The sequence below is a fragment of the Mustelus asterias genome, chromosome 25, assembly GCF_964213995.1.
Source record: "Mustelus asterias chromosome 25, sMusAst1.hap1.1, whole genome shotgun sequence".
In the NCBI taxonomy this organism is placed as follows: domain Eukaryota; kingdom Metazoa; phylum Chordata; class Chondrichthyes; order Carcharhiniformes; family Triakidae; genus Mustelus; species Mustelus asterias.
In genome coordinates, this window is record NC_135825.1 from 28,286,691 (window position 1) to 28,311,633 (window position 24,943).

A 24,943-nucleotide genomic window follows, 5' to 3' on the forward strand; every position below is an offset into this window, starting at 1 on the left:
AGCTGCTGGCACAAGGAACATCTCAAGGTCTAAGAGGACAACATTTTGATGTATTATCAAATACAGTATCTGTGATTTATAAAATAAACAAATTATTAAAGAATGTTTTTTTTTAAAAAGCCCCTACATTCAGCAGGTTCTGATGAAAATTCTCTGACCAGAAATTGGAGCTTACATAGAAAATAGAAGCTCAAGTAGGCCATTCAGTCCTTCGAGTCTGTTCTGCCATTCGTCATGATCATGGCTGATCATCAAACTCAATACCCTAATTACATCTTCTCCCCATATCCCATGATCCCTTTAGCCCCAAGAGCGATATTTTAATTCCTTCTTGAAATCTCTCAACTTTATCACCTCAACTACTTTCTGTGGTAGTGAATTCCGCAGATTCGCCACTCTCTGGGTGAAGAAATTTCTCCTCACCTCAAACCTAAAAGGTTTACCCCTTATCCTGAAACTATGAGCACTAGTTCTGGACTCCCCCACCATCGCGAACATTCTTTCTGAATCTACCCTGTCTAGTCCTTGTATAATTTTTAAAGTTTATATGAAAACCCCTCTCTCTCTTCTAAATTCCAATGTATATAATTCTAACCAACTTAGTCTCTCCTCTGGGAGAGGGAGGGAGGCCTGCTCCCTCCAAAGCATGAACATCCTTCCTCAAACAAGGACACCAAAACTGCGCACAATACTCCAGCTGTGGCCTCACTAACGCCGTATACAATTGCAGTAAAACATCCCTATTCATATACTCAAATCCTGTCACTAGACAAGCCATATACCATTTGCCTTCTTTACTGCCAGCTGTACCAGCACGCTTACTTTCAGTGACTGATGTACATGGACACTAAGGTCTCGCTGAGTATCCACCTCTCTCAATTTACACCCATTCAAATAATAACCTGCCTCCCTATTTTTGCTACTGAAGTTGATAACCTCACATTTATCCACAATATATTGCATCTACCATGCATATGCCCCGTCACTCAGCATGTCCAAATCACGCTGCAGCATCTCTGCATCTTTCTCACAGCTCGCCCTCCCACCCAGCTTTGTATCATGTGTAAATTTGGTGATAATAGATTTAGTTCCCTTTGTCCAAATTATTAATATATAATGTGAACAGTTGGGTCCCAAGTACAGATCCCTGAGGTACCTCGTTAGTCATTGCCTGCCATTTGGAAAAGGACCTATTTATTCCAATACTTTGCTTCCTGCTAACCAGTTTTCTATCCTTCTCAAGACACTACCCGCAACCCCATGCGATTTAACTATACATAGTAATCTGCTATGTGAGACCTTGTCGAAAGCCTTCTGAAAGTCTAAATGAACCACATCCATTGGTTGTCCCTGGTCAACTCTGTTAGTTAGATCTTCAAAGAATTCCAACATGATTTCCTTTTTTAAAAATCCACACAGACTTTGTCTGATTATACCACTGCTTTCCAAATGCTGTATTATGAAATCCTTGATAATGGACTCTTGCAACTTCCCCAGTACTGACGTTAAGCTCACTCGTCTATAATTCCCTGTTTTCTCTCTACTTCCCTTATTGAATAGCTGACTTACATTAGCTTCAATCTGTAGGAACCATTCCAGAGTCCAAAGAATTTTGGAGAATGACCACCAATGGATCTGCTATTTCTAGGGCCATTTCCTTAATGAGATGAAGATTATCAGGCCCTGCAGATTTATCCGCCTTCAATTCCATTAATTTCCCCAAAACAATTTCTCTACTGATACTGATTTCCTTCAGCTCCTTATCAAAACTTCTTTTCATCCTCTTAATCAATCCCTTGGTCCACTTTTGCTGAATTTTAAACTGCTCCCAGTCCTCAGATCTATTGCTTTTTCTTGCCAATTTGTATGCTTCTTCTTTGAATCTAATGCTATCTCTAATATCCCTTGTAAGCCACAGTTCCCTTTCCACTCTTGTGCCAAATAGGAATAAACAACTTTTGGAGTTCACCTTCCTTGAATGCTTGCCGTTGCTTCTCCACTGTCCTTCCTTTCAGTAATGTTTCCCAGTCCATCATAGCCGACTCATGCTTCATTCCATAATAGTTACCTTTATTGTGATTCAGGATCCTGGTCTCAGCATGAACTACCTCACTATTCACCTTGATAAAGAATTCTATCATATTATGGTCACTCATCCCCAGGGGTTCTCTCACAACTAGATTACCAATTAATCCTTTCTCATCGCACAATACCCAGTCCATGATGGCCTATCCCCTTGTTGATTCCTCAATGTATTGGTCCAGAAAACCGTCCCGTATGCATTCCAGAAATTCCTCCTCTATTGTACTGTGACTAATTTGACTCACCCAATCTATATGCAGTTTAACGTCACCCATAATCACAGATGTTTCTTTATCACATGCATCTCTGATTTCCTGTCTAATGCTATTCCCAACATTACTACAGTTTGGTGGTCTATAAACCATCCCCACTAATGTTTTTTGCTCCTTGTTTCTTAATTTGACCCAGACAGATTCCACATTGTCTGTGCTAATTATTGTATCAATATCTACTTTGATCAACAGTGCAACTCCACCACCTTATCCTTTGTCTGTCCTTCCTAAACACTGAATAGCCCTCCATGTTTAGTTCCCATCCTTGGTCACCTTGGAGCCATGACTCTGAAATTCCAACTATATCTTCATGGATGCTGGTGAACATTTTAAGTGATTTTCTTTTTCATAGAAATCATAGAAACCCTACAGTACAGAAAGAGGCCATTCGGCCCATCGAGTCTGCACCGACCACAATCCCACCCAGGCCCTACCCCCATATCCCTACATATTTTACCCACTAATCCACGCATCCCAGGACACTAAGGGGCAATTTTAACATGGCCAATCAACCTAACCCGCACATCTTTGGACTGTGGGAGGAAACCGGAGCACCCGGAGGAAACCCACACAGACACGAGGAGAATGTGCAAGCTCCACACAGACAGTGACCCAAGCCGGGAATCGAACCCAGGTCCCTGGAGCTGTGAAGCAGCAGTGCTAATCACTGTGCTACCGTGCCGCTTTTTGTTTCAAATTTCCTGCATCTGACTTGTTTTGCTCTTCCCTCCATTTTGTGTTGGGCTATTATTATGGATCGAATAGCACAACAACAACTTGCATTCATATTGTGCCTTTAGTGTAATAAAATGTCCCAAGACGATTCACAGGAGCAATATAAAGCAACGTTTGACATCAATAAGGTGATAGAGGGCAACAGTGTGTTGTAAGGTTTGGTTCAGTGCCTCTCTAAGAGATCTGAAGGCTTTTGTGGTTGTACATTGTGTTTATTGGTAACTCCTAACTATTTATATCTCCAAGGTACCGCCCTTACTAGATACTGTCCTCGTGCTGGCTTCTGCTAGACTGCTACTGTACTCAGTCCACTGTCATGTGACATTCTATATCATAATATGGGTGGTACTGTTAGCCAGTCCACATTAACCTTTACTAACCCAAACACCCTTAAACTACACGACCAAAAGCTTGATCAAAGAGAGAGGTTTTAAGGAGCGTCTTAAAGGAAGGTACAGAGGCTGAGGTTTAGGAAGGGAATTTTCAAAATTTAGAGCCCAGGCAATTGAAGGCACGACCGCCCATGATGCAGCAGTTAAAAAGCAACCAGAATTAGATGAACAAAGATATCTGGAAGGATTGGAGGATATTACAGAGATATGTACTAATATTTGACAAAGGGTCATCTGGACTCGAAACGTCAGCTCTTTTCTCTCCTTGCAGATGCTGCCAGACCTGCTGAGATTTTCCAACATTTTCTCTTTTGGTTTCAGATTCCTGCATCCGCAGTGATTTTCTTCTATTATTTTATGTTAATATAAGTGTTTTATTGTTCCTGACATATGTTTATTTCCCAAGCTTTGATATGGTAGAACTGATGAATCAGCCTTTTAAGTGCCAGTACAATGGGAGTTTACATTCTGGAAAACATTCATAAATTGATCCAACAAAAACCTTTTGTGCCAAAGTTTGACTATGTTCAAGATTCATCTGTGTGTCTCTCTCCTTCATCTATTGTTACATTGTGTCAGTTCTTAAAGAGAAATTCCTTTTTTAGTCTAGTTATATCCTGCTAGTTAGTCTAGTTATAACCTTTCAACTATGAAAAAAACAAGTTTGCAGCGTTTATTAAAATTCTTGTAATTTTTACACCTCTCTTCACTTCTTCATATAGAAACACACAATATCTGCCATTTCTTGCTTTCCATAATTTTAGAGTGTCTCATTCATTCATGGAAAATAATTCAAACATCCTCTTTCCTCAGAATTCAAAGTAGGGGAGATTTCTTCCCACGTTTTAGTCACCAGCAGAATTGTAAGGTTCAGTTATATCTTCAAAATCAGACTTTCTATAATTCTGCATATAATTGCTATGTTTACAATATACAAATATTTCTTGTTGGCTTTTGCTAGCGCTGAGAGCATGTATGGTAGAGGTCACCTAGCTTGTATTAAATAATTAGGTTGTCTATGATTTTGCTTTTGTTTGTTTCCTGAGATGTGACAAGAATTCACAATGTACTACCATCCATATTGTTCTGAGAACGTGGTGGTTGACTATCTGCATGGACTGTAACGTGGCCACTTTCAATGGCATTAACAATCAACCATTTTGTGAGGACTGAAGTCACATGTAAGTTAGGTAGAGAAGTCAGGTTCCCTTCCCTTCCTGAAGGACAGTGGTGAACCAAACCAGCACGCAAACCAGCCTCCCATCCATTGACTCCGTCTACACTTCCCACTGCCTTGGCAAAGCAGCCAGCATAATTAAGGATCCCACACACCCCGGACATTCTCTCTTCCACCTTCTTCCGTCGGGATAAAGATACAAAAGTCTGAGGTCACGTACCAACTGACTCAAGAACAGCTTCTTCCCTGCTGCTGTCAGACTTTTGAATGGACTTACCTTGCATTAAGTTGATCTTTCTCTACACCCTAGCTATGAATGTAACACGACATTCTGCACTCTCTCATTTCCTTCTCTATAAACGGTATGCTCTGTCCCTATAGTGCGCAAGAAACAATACTTTTCACTGTATGTTAATACATGTGACAACAAATCAAATCAAAAGAGCCAATTGATGAATCATGGTAACTGTTGTGGAGGTACATGCAAATCTAGCATAATGTTCCTTTTCTTTCCTTCCAGCGGTGTTGAATATTACAAATAGCTCTCAATTAATAATGTTAAATGCTGAAGCACTGTTTAAGCAGTTTGTATTTCTTGTTTCTCTAAAGGACAATTACACTTTTGCACAACCGGGGATTCAGAAGAAAGTCAAAGCACTTGAAGAACTCATCAGTCGAATTGATGGTGAGTATGGATAATTTTATTGAATGCCTGAATAGATCACTTGGGTGGCAAGTATATTTCTGTCAAGTTATTATTGTTAAGATTGGCTTTAGGATTTTCTGTAAAAATATTTTTTATTTACTCTAAGGTGAGTAATCTTACTGGTAAAATTTGACATTTTGATTTATTTTGTATAAATTTAAGTTTATTTATTAGTGTCACAAGTAGACTTACATTAACACTGCAATGAAATTACTGCAAAAATCTCCTAGTCACCACATTCTGATGCCTGTTGATTAATTTAGCATCTTGTTCTCGTTAATTAAATGTAAAGAAGTGAAAAAAACTATCAGATCAGCCATTATCTTATTAAATGGAGCCCCTTGGAGCAGGCTCAAGGGGCTGAATGGCCTACTCCTGCTCTTTGTTCGTATTAGAACATCAAACCAAATCAGGTAGTTTCTGTGACAGAAATTCAGTTGTTGTCTGTAAGTAGTCTTGCTTTGTCAGAAACTCAAATATTGATTTATTTTTACTCCTAAATATTTATTTTACACACTTACAAATTAGGAGTAGGCCGTTCAGTCCCTTAAGCCTGCCCCGCCATTTGATAAGATCATGGCTGATCTGATTGTGGCCTCAACTATACTTTGATGTCTACTCTCTATATTCTTGAACTCGCTTGTCAATCAAGAATCTATCTAACTTAGCCTTAAAAATATTTAGGACCCTGCCTCCACTGCTCTCTGGAGAAGGGAATTACATAGAATGACTCTCTGAGATTTCTCTTTATCTCCAGCTTAAATGGAAGACCCTTTATTTTTAATGTGTCATCTAGTTCTAGTCGCTTCCATAAGGGGAAACATTCTCTCAGCATCCATCCTGCCAAGTCTCCTTAGATTCTTTTATATGTTTTGGTAGCATCACCCCTCACATTTTTCTAAACTCTAATAGATTCTCCCCGTGTCTGCGTGTGATTCCTCCAGGTGCTCCGGTTTCCTCCCACAGTCCAAAAATGTGCGGGTTAGGTTGATTGGCCATGCCAAATTGTTCCTTATTGTCAGGGGAATTAGCAGGGTAAATATGTGGGGTTACGCGGTTAGGGCCTGGGTGGGATTGTCGTTGCTGCAGGCTCGATGGGCTATATGGCCTCCTTCTGCATTGTAGGAATTCTGAGATGTAGGCCCAATCTCTCCTGATAAGATTACCCCTTCATTCTAGGAATCATTCGAGTGAACCTCCTCTGAACTGCTTCTCATGCTATATCCTTTCTCAAAACTGTGCAAAGTACTCCAGATGTGATCTCAGCAGTCTCATCTGTAATACTGCAAATTCTGAAGGGAGTAATTCACCTCCTGACTCTCCAAAGCCTGTCCATCATCTACAAAGCACAAGTCAGGAGTGTGATGGAATAATCTCCACTTGCCTGGATGGGTGCACTTCCAACAGCACTTCAGAAGCTCAACACTATGCAGGATAAAGCAGCCTGCTTAATTGGCATCCCATACAGCACTTTCAGTATTCTCTCCGTCCACCATTGACATACAAAGAACAATACAGCACAGGAACAAGCCCTTCGGCCCTCCAAGCCCACGCCGCTCCCTGGTCCAAACTAGACCATTCTTTTGTATCCCTCCATTCCCACTCCGTTCATGTGGCTATCTAGATGAGTCTTAAACGTTCCCAGTATACACCTCTATTAGGTCACCCCTCATCCTCCGTCTTTCCAGTGAGAACAACCCCAGTTTACCCAATCTCTCCTCATAACTAAGCCCTTCCATACCAGGCATCATCCTGGTAAACTTCCTCTGCACTCTCTCTAAAGCCTCCACGTCCTTCTGGTAGTGTGGCGACCAGAACTGGGCGCAGTATTCCAAATGCGGCCGAACCAACATTCTATACAACCGCAACATCAGACCCCAACTTTTATACTCTATGCCCCGTCCTATAAAGGCAAGCATGCCATATGCCTTATTCGCTACCTTCTCCACCTGTGACGTCACCTTCAAGGATCTGTGGACTTGCACACCCAGGTCCCTCTGCGTATCTATACCCTTTATCAGCAGCTGTGTGTTCCATCTACAATGTGTACAGCAGCAACTCACTAAGGCTCGTTTGACAGCACCTTCCAAACCTGAGACTTCTACGACCAAAAAAGACAAGGGCAACTGATGTATGAAAACACCATCACCCTCAAGTTGCTTTCCAAGCCGCACTCTGTCCTGACTTGGAACAATATCATTGTTCCTTCACTGTGGAGACCAAAACTGCGCATACTACTAAAAGAGGTGTACATTTGTAGCAAGACTACTTTATTTATTGAAAAGTTGAATGCTTATTAGCCTGTGGCCCTCGTTGCAAACAAAATATCCCACACTTGAGGTATGTTCACTTTAAAACACAGCTTCTGGCTGAAAACGTCTTTTGTTGGAACCCAGTGTGCAAATGAAAATAAACAAGACTTTTCAATGGAGATTGGTCTTACCAATGTACTTGTACAGTAAAGTTAAAGTGGAATAGAGAAACAAAGCCTTTGTTCAGTTTGTTTTAAGTTGAGGCAGAAATATTACTGAAATAGAAGTCTGCAGTTCTTAAGTCCTGTCTTCAATAATTAGGTATCTTAATAGGGTTGCCAACAAGAGCTGGATATATTCTGCAGAGGTCATCACATGACCTCCTAACTTCAACTCACCCTTCCCTAGACTTCTGCCCAACATATGAATCATCACGGAGCCTCACTTTCCCAAGGCTTTTCAATATGCCCTGGTTTTAACTTTGGAAATTCCAGTCACACATATTATCGTGCAATGATTCCCTCCACAATTCCCTCTTCTCAGTTCTGTAATCATAGAATAGAATCCCGGCAGTGCAGAAGGATGCCATTTAGCCCATCGAGTCTGCACCAACCCTCTGACAGTATATCTTATCCAGTCCCACCCCCCCATGTCATCCCCATAATCCCAAGCATTTACCCCGCTAATACTGCTAACCTACACATCTTAGGACATTAAGGGGCAATTTAGCCTGGCCAATCTACCTAACCTGCACATTTTTGTACTGTGGGAGGAAACTGAAGCATCTGAAGGAAACCCACGCAGACACTGGGAGCACATACAAACTCCACACAGTCGCCTAAGGCTGGAATCAAATCCGGACCCCTGGCACTGAGAAGCAGCAGTGTTGAGCACTGTGCTGCACCCAATGCTAACCACTGTGCTACCATGCTGTCCCCCAATTTACATTGACCAATTTGTGTTCAGGAGACATCCATTTTTGCTTACTTAATTTAGGTCTTCAAATAGCAAACATTTGGATGGGGGTGTACAATATTTCAAATTTCATTGCAAGACCATTGGGACAGAGGAAACCTCCACTCTTGCAATATAATGTATTTCAAACTTTTAACTGTAGTGCAAAAGTTTTACATAAGGAGTGCAGAAATAGTATTTCTTGTCATTATTGATTCTCTGTTATTCTGCTTATGATTTTCTTTAAATCGCTCACAACATGACTTTTTGGTTTTCACAATACTGCAATGTCATAACACAGTACCTCCTTGACAGTGATTATAAACATTGTGAAGATACTGTGCGATTTTATGTTTAAGGGGACTACTTTAATATTCAGTGTTCTTCTATAGAGAGTCAGTATGTCTGGATGGAATGCAGCTCAGATGCTGAAAAAGAAGGATAATTATTTATGCCATGTAGTGTTATTTCGCAGAAGGCTTAATGCATTTTTGTTTACTTACAGTCCCCTAGGATTTCAGATTAGAGTGATTGACAGTCATGTGACATTAGTTTAATGGGAGGATGGCTTGTAGCAGAAAACCTCTTTTCATTTTAAAAAGTGAGTTGGTGACTGGAGCAGTTAAAAGAAGAGGCTCTCTGAAAAGTCTCTGGAACCTTCATGGCTGGTATCACAATTTAAAGCAAGTATGCCTCGATTTGCTAACTGGGGTTTACGTCCATGGAAAGACTGTTGCTTACTTGGAATTGAAATAGTGATCAGTCAGAAATTAGTGTTCTTTTCATGTTTAAAGATTGTTCAACTGCTTCATTTTGTTAATTATACTTAAAATTTGTTATGAATAAAGTTTATTTTGATAAAAAGATCCCTAATTTGTCAGTGGAATTAATCCTGGAGTAAAGCATCCTTTCCTCACATTCATACCAAAATAGAAAAATTGTTGGGTCTGGTGTGGTTTTGTAATATATCTTGGGGTTCTCGTCTGGCACCTGAATAACATTTAAAGACAGACGCCCAAAGACTACATTTTAAAATAAATAAAGCTGAAACTTATGATAGTTCCTCAGAGGTAGAAGACAGTTTTTGTGGATTACACCACCGCTCCCAAGAGGATAAAGATACCTTTTCTGATGTTGAGTCACTGTAGTTTTGGCAAAGGGATGAATGAAACTCCATCAGCTTTCATTGTAAAAAGTGCAAATTTGCCCTGTCAAATCAGAAGGTTTTGGCCACTTAAAAAAACCCACAGGTGGAAGAAGACGTCAGTGTTATTTAAAGTATCACAATCCCTTAATGGGATAATGACTCCAAATTGATGTGAGGTCACATGATACCACAGGCACCGTGGGTCCCTGCTAAAGATATAGCAGAAAACATTAAACTGTGGTTTAGAGACATCTTGAGAGGTGCAGACAGAATTCCATCAGAGAGAGAGAGAGGGGATCCAACAGGTAGTCATCTAGTGCTGCAGCCAGTTCAGCAGCAGAGTAATGTTATTACTTTATTCCATCTTCAAGTATACCTGCGAAAACAACCTTCAGGCAGATCAACTCTAGGAACCATGACCACTACTGAGAAATCTCTATATTTTTGGACCTTCACTTTAGCTAAAGTAATAACGAAATAGAGACCGTGTTAAATTCAATTTTATAATTAGTGTCTTACCTTCAATGTGTCTAGTTTCTGTGTGTGACTGTGTGGACAAGTCATGTGAGGGCATTACATTTTTGTTAACCTCTAGGTTGTCTGAGAAATAAACTAAACGTTTTCATTTTCAAAATACAAAAGCTTGTTGCTGGGTTATTTAAATTGACTCAAATCACTCCGAGGGTAAGAAAATACACACGTCCACATATAAATATATTTGATCATGGGTAATAAAAGATGATGCCTTAACATCCTGCATGATAATTGGAGGCTGTCATCTGGAATAAAATGGATTACAAATGAGCCCAATCTGAAATTTAAAGTAGGAAGGAAAAGTAACATAAAGCTAAAATTGTTGAAACAAAATAAGAAATTCCAACAGAGTACTAACAATAGAAAGGACGATGGCTGCTTTCAATGCAAAAGCATTGCTGCAAGGAGAACAGCTAAAATCCATAGCTGAGCAGGTAGAGTTTAAAGTCTACAATAACGCTGTGTTTAAAGATGCTGGCCGAACATTTGGAAATCGCTAGTCGGTAAGGGTGGAAGAAACAGAACCTGAAACAGACCAGGTTGCTCAGTCAAAATTCATCCAAAAGAACGGGGCCTAGACTTCCAAGAGAAAGCGACGAAGGGAAGAGACAGAAAGGGAATACCCAACTGAAACTGCGATTACTGCAAAATCTTGAGATGAAGATACAGGCACAGGAAGATAGAGAAGTGGGACAAATTGCTTCTTACAGAAGTGAGATAAATCATAGTAGCTAGGGAACATATAAATGAAAGTTAGAACGAATGTAATAAAAATCAAAGAGTGACATAAAAGTTGATAAGGAGGGAAAAACTAGAGTGTAAGAGAAAGATGCTAGTACTGTAGAGATGAATAGTAAGAGTTTCTGTAGATATTTAAAGAAGAAAGAGTTAATTTGGTGTTGGTCCTGTACAAACTATAGGATTTGATAATGGAAAGTAGCTTTGGCAGATGAATTACTAAGGTATTTTACACTGTCTTCACTATAGAGTACATCCCAGACATAGCTGTAAATTGGGAAGTGGAAGGGAGGGAGGAACTCAGGAATGTTACAATCACCAGGAAAGTGGTATTGAACTAATTGTTGGGTCTGCAGGCTGAAGGACTTTGGTCTTGGAAACTGTGGCCAGTCAGATAGTTGGTTTATTGATTTTAATTTTCCAACTTTCCCTGGATTTGGGGAAGGTCCCATTAGACTGGAAAATAACAAATGTTACTCAAAAAGGGAGGGAGACCGAAAGCAAGAAACTTACAGGCCAGTTAGTCTAATATCTGTCACAGGGAAAATGTTAGAAGTCATTATTGAAGAAGTTATGGCAGGGCACTTAAAAAAAATCAAGGCAATCAGGCAGTCACATGGTTTTGTGAAAGGGAAATCATGCTGAACTGATTTATTGGAGTTTTTTGAAGGAGTCACGTACTATGAATAAAGGGGAACTGGTGGATGTGCTGCACATAAAAAATTAAAATCTCATTGTAAAGGGGATAACATACTTGCTGGGATTGAAGATTGGCTAGTTAACAGGAAACAGTTGGCATAAATGGATCCGTTTTGGTTGGTAGGATCTGGTGTGCCATCAGGATCGTGCTGGGGTCTCAACCTTTCATAATTTATATAAATGCTTGGATGAAGGGACTGAAGGTATGGTGAACCAGGGATATAGACTGGTTAAATGAGTGGGTAGGAAGGAGACGGATGGAGTATAATGTGGGGAAGGGTGAAATTATCCATTTGGGTAGGAAAAGTAGAAAGGCAGAATATTTTTCAAGAAGAGTGAAACTGATAAATATTAGTACACAAGTCACGGAAAGCAACCAGGAAGGTAAATGTTATGGTAGTCTTTGTTGAATTGGATTTGGAGAGTGTGAAGTTGCTGCAATTATTTAGGGCTTTGGTGAAACCGCACTTTGAGTACTGTGTACAGTTCTGGTCTTAAGTACCTAAGGAAGGATATATTTTTCCTGAGAGGGAATGTAACAGAGATTCACTATGTTGTTTCCTAGGATAAGAGAGTCATTTTATGAGAAGACATTGGGCTCGATTTTACTATCAAGTTGCCCCTGTTTTCAGGCGCGAAAACTTGGTAAAGTCGGGCGTGAGGTGAGTAACGCGGTCCGCTCCTGCCTCCACGCCAGTTCGCCCTTTTACCAAGGCCCGAAAATGACCGCGATCAGGACTTCGCCCAAAACGGGCGTGACAGCCATTTAAATGCATTTGCATGCATTTAAATTGACTTAATGGACTGAACACCCAACCTTACCAGCACTTCCCCCTTTGCCATCGCGTTCGCCATCCAGAATTGGAGCGAAACAGATATGCTCTACAAAAGTCCGATTCGGGCGCTCCAGTTAGTGAGGAGATAAGTGCCGAGCATCCGACGGCTCTCTGCTTGAGATCAGCTTTGGTGGCCCGTGGGGGGGGGGGGGGGAAAGAAGTTGGGTCTGATGGCTCTCTGCTTGAGATTGGTGGGGGGCAGGGAGGTGGGTCCGACGGCGTTCTGCTTGCTGCTTGAGATCGGGGGGGGGGGTTCCCTGCCACTCTGCCTGAAATCGGTGGGGGGAAGGGGAGAGGCCCGCAGTCGGTCTGGGTGGCGAGGAAGTGGGGGGATAAGGAGGTGATTAATGTTGCGGGAGGTGGGGCAATGTCTGTGGGGGCCAGGGGGAGGCATTATCCGGCCCAGGAGCGTGCACATCCAGAGGCAGCGACCGGAGCTGCAGGCTTCTGCAGCACGATTTGGAATTGCTGATATTTTTTCAGGCAGAGTGCATATAGAGGCACCTGAGAACGGGTCTAAAAGTCAGATCTGAAACACTCCCAGATTCAAGTCCACCCAGCACTTAGAATCAAAATGGTAAAATAGTTCCCGTTGAGTAGGATATGCAAACGAAGCAAATGTGATGTGAGAAAAAACTTTTTCGCACAATGAATAGTTTGAGTCTGGAATGCTCTGACTGGAAGTGTGGCGGAGACAGGCGCAACTGAGGCACTCAGGAGGGCATCAAATAATTACTTAAAAAGAAACTATATGCAAGTGTACTGGGAAAAGGCAGGGGAATGGCACTCAGCCATCATGCTTGTTTAGAGAGCCAGTGCAGACACTATGGGTCAAATGGTCTCCTTCTGTGCCGTAACAATTCTGTGATCATCCAGGACAAAGCAGCCTGCATGAGTGCCACTCCATCCACAAGCATTCACTCTCTCCACCACCAAACTTGTTTATTAAACAAGTCTCGGGTGTACAGGCTAAAGACAAAGCTGTTCATAAGGGAAAAAAATCCTTTTGACAGCCTATGTACCTGAGACTTGTTTAATAAACAAGCTCGGACCACAAAATTACCAACTTATGTCAAATTCTGAACTTGGGATTGGTTCAAGTGCGCAACGATCAGTTATGTTTATGTTCTGAGTAAAGGAATGTTCAAAGAAATGTGCATTGGTAACTGATGAAATGCAGGAGGGAGAATCAGTAACTTCTTTCATGAACCAACTCACTCAAGACATGTATCAACTTGGCCAACAAGATTTTTCCTCTCATTTCATTGTGTGACTACCATAATGTTCCACAACCACCACTAGCTGCAAATACTTGATTCAATTTTGTAAACCACCGAGAGCCTTACATTACGGATGTCGATAGCTGTTTGCTCCCAATATCGATAATGCTACTTCAGATTGCCTATTCCACCACCCCACTTCTGACATGACCATATTTCATAATATATCTAAGTTATTTGGGGAGAGGAGGAGAGAAAATGCTATCCGTTGTGTAAGAAAGAATGCTGAGTAGTGGCAGAATTGTTTTTCTAATGTCCTGGCCTATGGGCTTTATGTTGATTGATAACTCGTACTTTATAAGGATTCTCAAGGCACATAAGTGATCAGTGATCAACTAGAGGACATCTCTTCTAGTATCATCTTCTGAAATCATCCAGAGTGAATTTCTAACACTGCAGACTTTAAGTAGGTCTCATTTTGTGTTTGTCTTATCTGTAGTTGGACCAAACCCAGAAAGAAATGAGAAAAAGCCTCTCAGCAGCTTGGCTGGCAAACCTCTCAATTATTCTAGGGTTTCAGAGCACATCGCTTTATGCAAATATATGAATCAATAGACTGCTGGCTGATGAATTCCTTTACAATGTGCGTGAATCATCAGTGTATCAATCACCAAAAAATCATAGGTGAAGAATATTGCAAATTCAAGTGTGTAATGTTAATGTGTGGAATAAGTCACTGTATTAATCTTCAAACGAAGGTGGGAAGTGGTGATGCACACAGATCAGTCCTGGGACCTGTGTTGTTCACAATTTACATCAATGATTTGGAGTTTGGAATCAAGAGTATAATTTCTAAATTTGCAAATGCCACCAAATGGGGGAAGGAATAGTCAATGAGGAGGAGGGTAACAAATTACAGGAGGACATTTATAAACTTGCAGAATGGGCGCATGATTGGCAACACAGTTAAATGTGAGCATGTACATTTTGGTTGGAAGAATAGGGAAGTCACTCAGTACTTGGAAAGTGCAAATCTAGGTGGGCTAGAGAAACAGAGATCACAGAGTACAAATGTATCAAACACATTGCACCATAGCTTAGCAAGGCCATAAAAGCAAACCACACTTGGCTTTATTTTTAGAGGGATAGAATTAAAAGGCATGGAATTTTTGCTAAACCTGTATCAAACTTTGGTTAGATCATAATTAGAGTACTGTATGCAGTTCTGCTTGACATATCATTAAAAAGGATGTAAGGCACTGAAGAGGGTGCAGAGAAGGTTTACAATGATTATACCAGAATGGGGTATAAAAATAGAAAAGTCTTGCTAAAACTGCACAAAGAATTAGTTAGACCACACCTGGAAAACTGTTCACATTTTTGGACCCCTTATCTAAGGAAGGATATACAGGCATTGGAAGCAGTGCAGAGAGAGTTCAGTAGGTTGATCCTGGGTATGGAGGGATTTTCTTATGAGAAGAGATTGAGCAGGTTGGGCCTGTACTCATTGGCATGTAGAAGAATGAGAGATGACCTTATTGAGAGAGACAGGATTCTCAGGGAGCTTGACAGGGTGGATGCTGAGAGGATGTTTCCTCTTGTAGGAGAGTCTAGGACCAGAGGGCATAATCTCGGAATAAGGAGTCACCCATTTAAGACAGAGATGAGGAAGAATTTCTTCTGAGGGTAGTGAATCTGTGGAATTCTTCACTAGAGAGAGCTGTAGAGGCTGGGTTGTTAAGTCTGTTTGGTCCAACTAAAATAGATTTTTAATCAGTAAGGGAATCGAGGATTATGGGGATAAATTGGAAAAGTAGAATTGAAGATTATATCAGATCAGTCATGATCTCTCTGAATGGTGGAGTAGACTCAATGGGCCGAATGGCTGCATCTTATAGTCTTAAATGTGTGAGTATACATATCAGCAAAGTATTGATAGGCTGGATCCTTAAAATTGCTGAAAAGAGAGACATGTTGCCAAAACTTTTCATCTTGCATTCATCAGGGATACCATGTCTCTGCAAGCAACCCTCGTGAGTGTACTAATAGCAATCCTCACAATCAATTTAAGATAATCAGTCAAGTTTGTAATGAGCCTCATTTAAGCTCGTGACATACATTCATACTGAGGGACCCATTCTCTATGAAAAAAAGAATATGTTCAAGCCTTGCACCTTTTTTAAATTACCTGGAAACTTGGGAATGAATTATGAAGGGTTTTGATAGAGTGGATTAAGAGATAATGTTTCCTCTTGTGGGGGAGAGCATAACTAGAGGTCACCAGTAGGAGATGATCACCCAAGAAATCCAGTAAGGAATGTAGAAGAAACTTTTTCACCCAGAGGGTGGTGAGAATGTGGAACTTGCTACTGTAGGGGGTAATAGATGCATGTGAAAAAGAAGGGAAGAAAGGGATACGCTAGTTGTAGATGAGGAAAGATGGGAGGAGGTTCAAGTGGATAATTGGCATGGATTGGTTGAGTTGAATGGTCTGTTTCTGTGTTGTACATTCTGTGTAATTCCATAAAGAAAGGAAGATATAATCTTGCCTTTGATATTTTTCATATCCCGAAAATAAAGGCTGAAGGCTGGGAAATTATTTTTTCCATGAGAGTGCTGGAGGACAATGTCACTGGATACTTAACTGGACTGCAGATCCCTTAAACTAATTGGAGTTGGCATATAGCAAAGCATTCATCGTAGCATTACACAGACCGGAATTTTCTGGCTGTTCAGGCCGGCGGGATCTTCAGTTTGCGGGTTTCCCGGCAGCGTGGGGTGGAGTCAATGTGAAGTCCCATTGGCAGCAGTGGGACCAGAAGATCTGTTGCCTGCGAACGGCACGCTACCTCCCATCAGAGGAAAGACACCGCAGGGTGGCCAGAACCCCCCCCCCACCCCCACCCCACAGCATGTTCTTCTAAAAGGGATTGAACATTCTACTGTTCAATGCTGCTTGCATTCACAGAGCGCCCCCCCCCCCTGACCTCAGCATTCAGGCAAGGAAGATGTCAAGTGAATGCCAGACCTTTTTTTGGTTTTATCACAAAGACCACCGTGAATATGGTCTAATTAAACTTCTGCTTGAGGTTCAGACGGCGAATTGTCAGTTTGCTCAGAGAATAATGTCAGCAGCAATACCATTTTGCTCCAAACACTTACTTTTGTAATCAGCAGCAGTGTTTACAGAAACATTCTCGGATGTTATCTTGAAAGCTGAACAGACATTCGTCTCTGGGACTCGATTTCAGCGCAGAATGAGCTGATGCTGTTTTTTTTTTGTAGGTCGGTTAGTGGTGCTATGGCATCTGCAACACCCATTTGTTTGTGGGAGGTGACAATCTCAGGCAGCAGTGAACTGCTTTGGAATGAACAGCCACAGTAACATACAACAGCCATGTTGTTGCTTAGCAACTACTGCAGCAGCAGCGAAATTGAGCCATTGAGCTTTATCCCCCTTTTTTGGACTCTGTCAGTTGGCACAAACTGGCTGTTGGATATGATTCAAAAATCCAGTGCCAGTGGCAACGAATGTGCACCTTCTGGGTCAGACACAAGTCTAAAATAGAACAGCGGAAAACAAATTTGAACAGAAAGGCGGAATTTAAATGTGATCAATAATTTATGAAAGTTAATAGTTGAGAATATAAGCCTGAAAATTACTGTTGCACATTTCGAGCAAACTCCCCTGTCCGCTTTTTTGGTGTAAGCGTGAGCCCATTTAAAATAAATGGCTTTTAGCATCCATGTTGACAATAGCGAACCAAGAAATAACTGTTACACATAATGGCATTTTTTAAGTTAATGTCAGCCATAGGCTAACATGGCTTTCAATGATACATCAAAACCTTACTGCCGTTCATACCGGCGGGATCCTGCGGTGCTGCCAATGGGGCACTATTCCGCCGTTTTCCCAGAGGCGGGGGGTGCATTCTCTGGGAAACCCCGTTAATAATGGTGGGACCATGAGATCCTCCTGCTGTGAAACACGCTATGGAGAGAGAAAAAAATCCCGCCCGTAATGTTTTGATTATTTGACCTGAAAGTGCAAATATTGCTTATACTGTTAACATTAATAATATTTTGTCTTCAATTATGCCAGGACAGCACAATCTTCTAGTATTGTCGAACTTAGAGCGCAAAAAAAACTGGTCAGTTTGCTGACAGGCTAACCTCTGGTACAGTGTCATTGCATCATAGGCTCCACCAGTAGCTATGTGCTAGTGCAGGAATGCTACAAGAATAGCCAACATAACAATATGTTAAGCTGTTCCAGAGAATCATTTCATCACTGACTTAACCCAATGACTTTTGCCTTAGGTGTAATTGTGTCACCAATCTAGATAAAGTTCTTGTTCACATTTTGACTTTTTTTAAACATATAGCAGTGTTGTCAAGAATAGAATAAAACTAGACAATTAGTTGGCTATAGCTCGTTTATGCAATATAAACACGAATATGTGTTCTCTCAGGTTAAATAAATATATGTCAGCTTTAATTTTTCACTGAAAATTTTCTCCGTCAAGTTGATTATTGGCTCATTAATGCGTCAAGCAGCCTGGCTTTGAATTTGCCATCCTGAGCAGTTTGCCTGGTGGCACAGTACTCTCAGCCAGTCACATTGCGTTACATGTTCAATACCATCAAAGCTCAGGTTCTGCTTTGTCTGTTGCTCAGTGTCAGCTTTTTAAAACTAATCTTCGCTGTGATATCACCAAGATTATCTCTGTTTCGTTCTATTCTGATGTCAGAATTTCAATCCCACTACCCTGGTCGCCATATTAGCTTGCTCTGATACCAATGTTGGAATTTGGGGTCATTTTTCAGTTGATATTTGCGTAATGCATTTATTATTTATTAGTGTCAAAAGTAGGGTCACATTAACACACCAGCAAAGTCAATGTGAAAATCCCCTAGTCGCCACACGCCAGCGCCTCTTCGGGTACACTGAGGGAGAATTTAGTATGGCCAATGCAACTAACCAGCACGCCTTTCGGACTGTGGGGAAAAAACTGGAGCACCCGGAGGGAACCCATGCAGACACAGGGAGAACGTGCAGACTCCACACAGACAGTGACCCAAGCTGGGAATCGAACCCGGGTCCCTGGTGCTGTGAGGCAGCAGTGCTGACCACTGGGCCACCCATTTTACCATTTAACCTTTGGGTCACCTAGTATGTTTCTAATGAAGACTTTGATGAAATACGCAGGAGATTTATTTTCAAGCAGATCACTGAAACTCGCATTTTTCTGGAAGAAAGAAAAATCAGTGTTCCAGCTACTGTATTAAAAAAAAGAGTGCAAGTATCATTTATCAATTAACAAAAAACAGAATCCGACAGCTGCCGGAATGAATTATAAAGAAAATCTGTTCAATGCTGCGTGTTAACCCTTTGGGAGATGACAAAAAATTGATTTTTTTTTAGAGAAGCCAAGGAATGGAGTTGAATTGCTCACATGTCACGCACGCCCATCATACAATTTATGCACTAGGACCTGTATAAAAGCAGAGAGAAACATGATTTTATTTTAAGCACAGAGACAGACAGTTGTTAACAATAAAACTGCTTTCACTATGTCTGCAATCTCCCTGTTGTGATTGCTGGTTCAGCACTATAAGAAGCCTCATACGCTTTACAAAATTGCAATTTACCGCTGTGAGTGGAGAGTAGATTCAATTTTATCTGAACCTTGAAGAGATGCCTGATTCAATTTGCAGTTGTCTTCACAGCTATTGAATGTGAACTCTATATTGTTGTTCTCATCCAGTTGCCGAAGTGGCAAATTGTTGAAAAACTTTATTCCTTATAATTACCTATGGCGTGAGGCTTTGGGAAGTACGGCACTTAATTTGTAACCATTTTTGTTTTTAAATGCTTCGCTCATTATTTACCCCATTAACATTTGATTTCTGTCAAAAAGAAATCTGTTGTTGGTAGACCCATATGTTCAGCATTGACCCCATCCGAAAATGGGAAAACAAGTCCAACTCCTGAAATTGTGTCAGAGACAAGATTCCTAGTAAACTTGCTAGGCAAATGTTTCACTGTGCTAGAAAATGTATGGCAGCGTGATAGTTTTTACAGAGATCGCGTAATGTTGATGATTCTTTTAAATATCCAATGACTTTTCAATACATAAATTTAGAATCTTGAAAGCTAAATAAAGCTGAAAGACAAGTGTGGGGACTGCAGTCCAAGATTAGCCCATGATTGTTTCATTTCACTGGATGCAGGGTGTTGAGTTCTTGCTGTCTGCTGATTTCTGTGATTATTTCATGCAGCCAGCACTACCTGCACTGTTCATTGCTGCATCTAGCGGCAGTGGGCCCAATATTGCAAATTGGTAAGATGGTTACAGAGGGATATTGGCCAAACGCGGGCAATCGGGATTAGTTTAGTGGTTTAAAAAAAAAGGGGGCAGCATGGACAAGTTGGGCCAAAGGACCTGTTTCCATGCTGTAAACCTCTATGACTCGATGCAAATGATTAACACTACCTCAAGGTACAAAAGCAAAATACTACATATGCTGGAAATTTGAAATAAGAACAGCAAATGCTGGAAGTACTCAGCAGGTCAGGCAGCAGAGTTAATGTTTCAGGTCAATGATGACCCTTCATCCAAGTTAACCTGCACCCATTAAAGGGAAAATGCATTGTGGCTGCTGGAAATGAATTGATTTTGAAGAACTTTGTAAAGTTGGTACAATCTGTGAGAGATTGTGCACCAATATTGTTTGATAATGCACTAGAGGCCTGGGTTCAAGGGGTGGAGTCGAGGTGGAGACATCCATTATCCACAGAAGGCGGAGGCCCTCGAGACACAAGTTCAGGAGGCAATGGGAGGAAGTAACAGCTGAGGTAAATGTCAGCTCCAAGAAACTGGATGGAGTGCAGGAAGAAGTTTAATGGCTTGACACAAGTTATCAAGATGAGTGAATTCAATCTTCTATTGGCATATAGGGAGATGATGGCCTAGTGGTATTATCACTTGGCTGTTAAGCCAGAAACTCAGCAAATGTTCTGGGGACTAGGGTTTAAACCCCGCCATGGCAGATGGGGTGGAGTTTGAATTTCAATAAGAAAATCTGGCATTAAGAATCTACTGATGACCATGAAACCATTGTCAATTGTTGGAAATACCCATCTGGTTCAGTAATGTTCTTTAGGAAAGGAAATCTGCTGTCCTTACCTGGTCTTGCCTACATGTGACTTCAGAGCCACAGCAATGTGGTTGACTTGCAACTGCTCTTAGGCCACTAGGGATGGGCAATAAACACTGGCCAGCCAGCAATGCCCATGTCCCATGATTGAATGAATTTTAAAAAACCCTACCAACTGCACCACTAGCCCCCTTCAATACGTATTCTACACCGCCATCACTAACAATCTCCAGCGATGACTTCATAATTGTTTTATTCCTATGGTTTACCTCAAACTCTCACAAAGCACTGTTTTAGTATCACAACTCACACCTCCGGCACATGAGTAGCTATTAAACCAAGACAGGCGCAGCACCCAAACATCTTGTGGAAGATGATGATGACAGTTATGATGCAGAGACACTACACTCTAACTTCCACTCACAGTCACCAGCTGAGAGATTGACACTGTGCACAAAATTCTTGGTACACTGGAAAGCCTGCACACGTTAGGGATAATGGAGGAATCCAGTTCCACAAGGATCTGTGCAGAGGATGGATCCCATTCTTTCCAACTTACAACAGTGGTCACCTCCATCAACACACCTGTGGAACCCACTGTGGTGCAGTCCGATGGCCAATGTCATAATTTCCATTGCAACACACAAATAGCTTCCATCAAAGGTCTGAGTGGTGCCTTGGAAACTCAGTGCTGTCATTGTGGTTTGGGTACAACTGGTGAAAGGGACTTCCAGGATATCACAACTTCACAGAAGCCAAACTGGGTGAGCCTGCATGAATGAGTGGGAACAAGGAATTGAGAGCAGGGAACATAACTTTACGCCAGATGGCATACCTGGTTCAGCTGCTCGGTACTTGGGAGGGCTTCCATTCTGACCAAAATTGCAAATGGTGTCCTGTAATGGCTTTAGAATCATAGAAACCCTACAGTGCAGAAAGAGGCCATTTGGCCCATTGAGTCTGCACCGACCACAACCCCACCCAGGTCCTACCCCCATATTCCTACATATTTACCCGCTAATCCCTCTAACCTACGCATCTCAGGACAGAAAGGGGCAATTTTAGCATGGCCAATCCACCTAACACACACATCTTAGGACCTTGTTTTCGATATTTTAATGAGATTCCCCACAGTTCAAACCGAGGCTTTGGCCTTAGTTTGAAGCCAGTTCAAAATTCCTATTGAGTAGTCCTCAAGTGCAAAATCAGCAAAATATTTTTGACGAAAAACACAGCAGTATACAGGTGAAAACTGTCGCTATTGACTCCTGGTATGGTGCAGTTACAAAGGTTTATTCGGGTACAATGGCCATGTGAGTTTTGAAATTGAATACTGGCAGGATATTCTGTGATAGAAAGCATATCAACTGAGCAGAACATATACTCAAAGTGTCCACAAATCTAACAGGTACTACTGGTTAGAAGGGAGGCAGTGGTGTAGTGGTATTGTTGCCGGACTCGTAATCCAGAGACTCTGGAGACCAGGGTTTAAATCCCAAAATTGCAGATGGTGAAATTTGAATTCGATAAAAGAAATCTGGAATTAAAAATCTAATGATGACCATGAAACCATTGTTGTTTGTCATAAAAACCCACCTGGTTCACTAATGTCATTTAGGGAAGGATTTCCTTGCAATACATCCATACCCAGTCTGGCCTACATGTTACTCCAGTTTCACAACAGTGTGGTTGACTCTTTACTGCCTTTCTGAAATGGCCTCGCAAGCCACTCAGTTCAAGGGCAATTGGAGATGGGCAACAAATGCTGGCCCAGCGAGTAAAGCCCACATCCCATGAATCAGTTAAAAAAAATCAAGGTTGTACATCTGGATAAATTTTCTGCTCCATAGCCACAGATATGGAAAGCAGTTGCAACACTCAGCCTGTCATTTTGGTTGAAATTAGCCAATCTGACATGAGCGTGCAGTTGAACCTCAGACATGTGCTGCCTTTACCAAATGAGTCATAGGCATTTTTGTTTTATAGCCGAAGGTGTTTCTCATGCACTAACTACTGAAAACCATTTTCCCCCCACAGAGCAAGTTCACATTCACTTCAGAAAGTATGAAGTAGAGTACTTACAGTTTGCATTCCGGTGGATGAATAACTTGCTGATGAGGGAGCTGCCTCTCCGATGTACCATCCGACTTTGGGACACATATCAGGTGAATGTTGTCGAACTATATTAATGCTTCTAGCTTAGTCTACACATCAAAGCATCTAATTGGCATGGACAGCAAGATTATTTTTAATGCTGGTCAAAATTTAGGCCAAGTTAAGCTATTGCGTTAAATGTTGGCAGTAAATAAACAAAGTTTGTCACATCAGTGATTTGAACTTGTGCATTGAGTGTTCCGTTGTGTATGAAAAATATTTAGGAACACCGGTCATTTGAGTATACAATAAGATCTTTAAGTTGAATATGGGTCAAGATCTGATGGAATGTATGGTTTATGGACCACAATACTCTTTTTCATCTTGGGTAATTTATTCTGATTATGGTAGCAACCAATGTGAATTAGTTACTTTGATTATTTACTCAGCATGTGAAGTGACATTTTCAATTATATTAATGAATAAAGGTGAAGACATGCTTGATTACAAAAAACACATCTGTAACTCATACCAAGTGCTTAGGACAGATTTTACTGTAGTAAGTGTCCTGATACGATATGGATTATTTCTGCTTTCCAGTGATGTGAATGTATAGTGCTATGTATGGATAAAATGATTTCATAACCTGGCGTATATATACCGCTGCTATGCATCAGTACGCTTATTTTAAACACAAACTTAAACTGCATTTGAAGATATTCCCAATTCCCTGTAACTTACTCCTCATGTTAGTCCCAGACGGACCCCCGCCGACTGTGGCAAGGTCTGTAAGACATAACAGGCTAAGATGAACATCATCTTGTTCATCAACAAGATGAAGGTATGTAAAATCACCGGCTCCAACGCATCCCTCCCTGATGAGCTCAAATGCATTCTATGCCCGTTTTGAGCAAGAGGTCAGTGAGAGCACGCCCTCCACCTCAGAAGCCTCAGATGAACCTGTATCCGAGGTCACCATTGCAGATGTCAGAGCAGCCTTCTCGCAGATCAACCCACGGAAAGTGACTGGCCCGGATGGGGTACTTGGACAAGCACTCAGACCTGTGTGGACCCGCTGGCGGGGGTATTTACAAACATCTGCAACCTCTCTTTATAACAATCTGAGGTCCCTATCTGTTTCAAGAAGATGACCATCATCCTGATACCAAAGAAAAACCAAGCAGCGTGCCTTAATGACTATCATCTGGTGGCTCTGACATCCATTATTATGAAGTGCTTCGAAAGGTTAGTCATAGCAGAATCAATTCCGGCCTCCCAGGTTGCCTGAATCCACTACAGTTCGCCTACTGCCACAACAGGTCTGCAGCAGACGCCATCTCCCTGGCTCTACATTCAACCCTGGAGCATCTAGATAACTACAGCTCAGCCTTCAACACCATTATTCCTACAAAATTAATCTCCAAACTCCATGCCCTGGGGATTGATTCCTCCCTCTGCGACTAGATCCTAGACTTCCGAACCCGTAGATCAGCAATCCGTAAGGATAGGTGAAAACACCACCTCCACGATCATCCTCAACACCGGTGCCCATAAGGCTATGTCCTCAGCCCCTTACTAGGCACCTATGACTGTGTGACCAAATTCCCCTCCAACTCGATTTTCAAGTTTGTTGATGACACCACCGTCAGATCACAAACAATGACGAGACAGTGTTCAGGAAAGAGATAGGAAATCTGGTGAGCTGATGTGACGATAATATTCTCTCCCTTAATGTCAAACAAATGAAGGAGATAGTCATTAACTTCAGGAAGCGCAGTGGAGAACATGCCCCTGTCTACATCAATGGGGATGAAGTAGAAATGTCCAAGAGCTTCAAGTTTCTCGGTGTCCAGATCACCAACAACCTGTCCTGGTCTCCCATGCTGACACTATAGTTAAGAAAACCCACCAACGCCTCTACTTTCTCAGGAAATTTGGCATGTC

The 24,943-nt window shown here is 41.5% G+C and overlaps 1 protein-coding gene across 3 annotated transcripts in view; it reads left to right on the forward strand.

The window, feature by feature from the left end:
• LOC144511874 (TBC1 domain family member 22B-like) overlaps positions 1–24,943 on the forward strand; it is a 322,468-nt gene that overhangs the window by 206,801 nt on the left and 90,724 nt on the right. For all 3 annotated transcript variants that reach the window (XM_078242287.1, XM_078242286.1, XM_078242288.1), the window contains 2 exons: positions 5,268–5,343; positions 22,943–23,070. In XM_078242287.1, the coding sequence (XP_078098413.1) occupies positions 5,268–5,343; positions 22,943–23,070 (204 nt within the window). The remainder of the gene's footprint in view (positions 1–5,267; positions 5,344–22,942; positions 23,071–24,943) is intronic.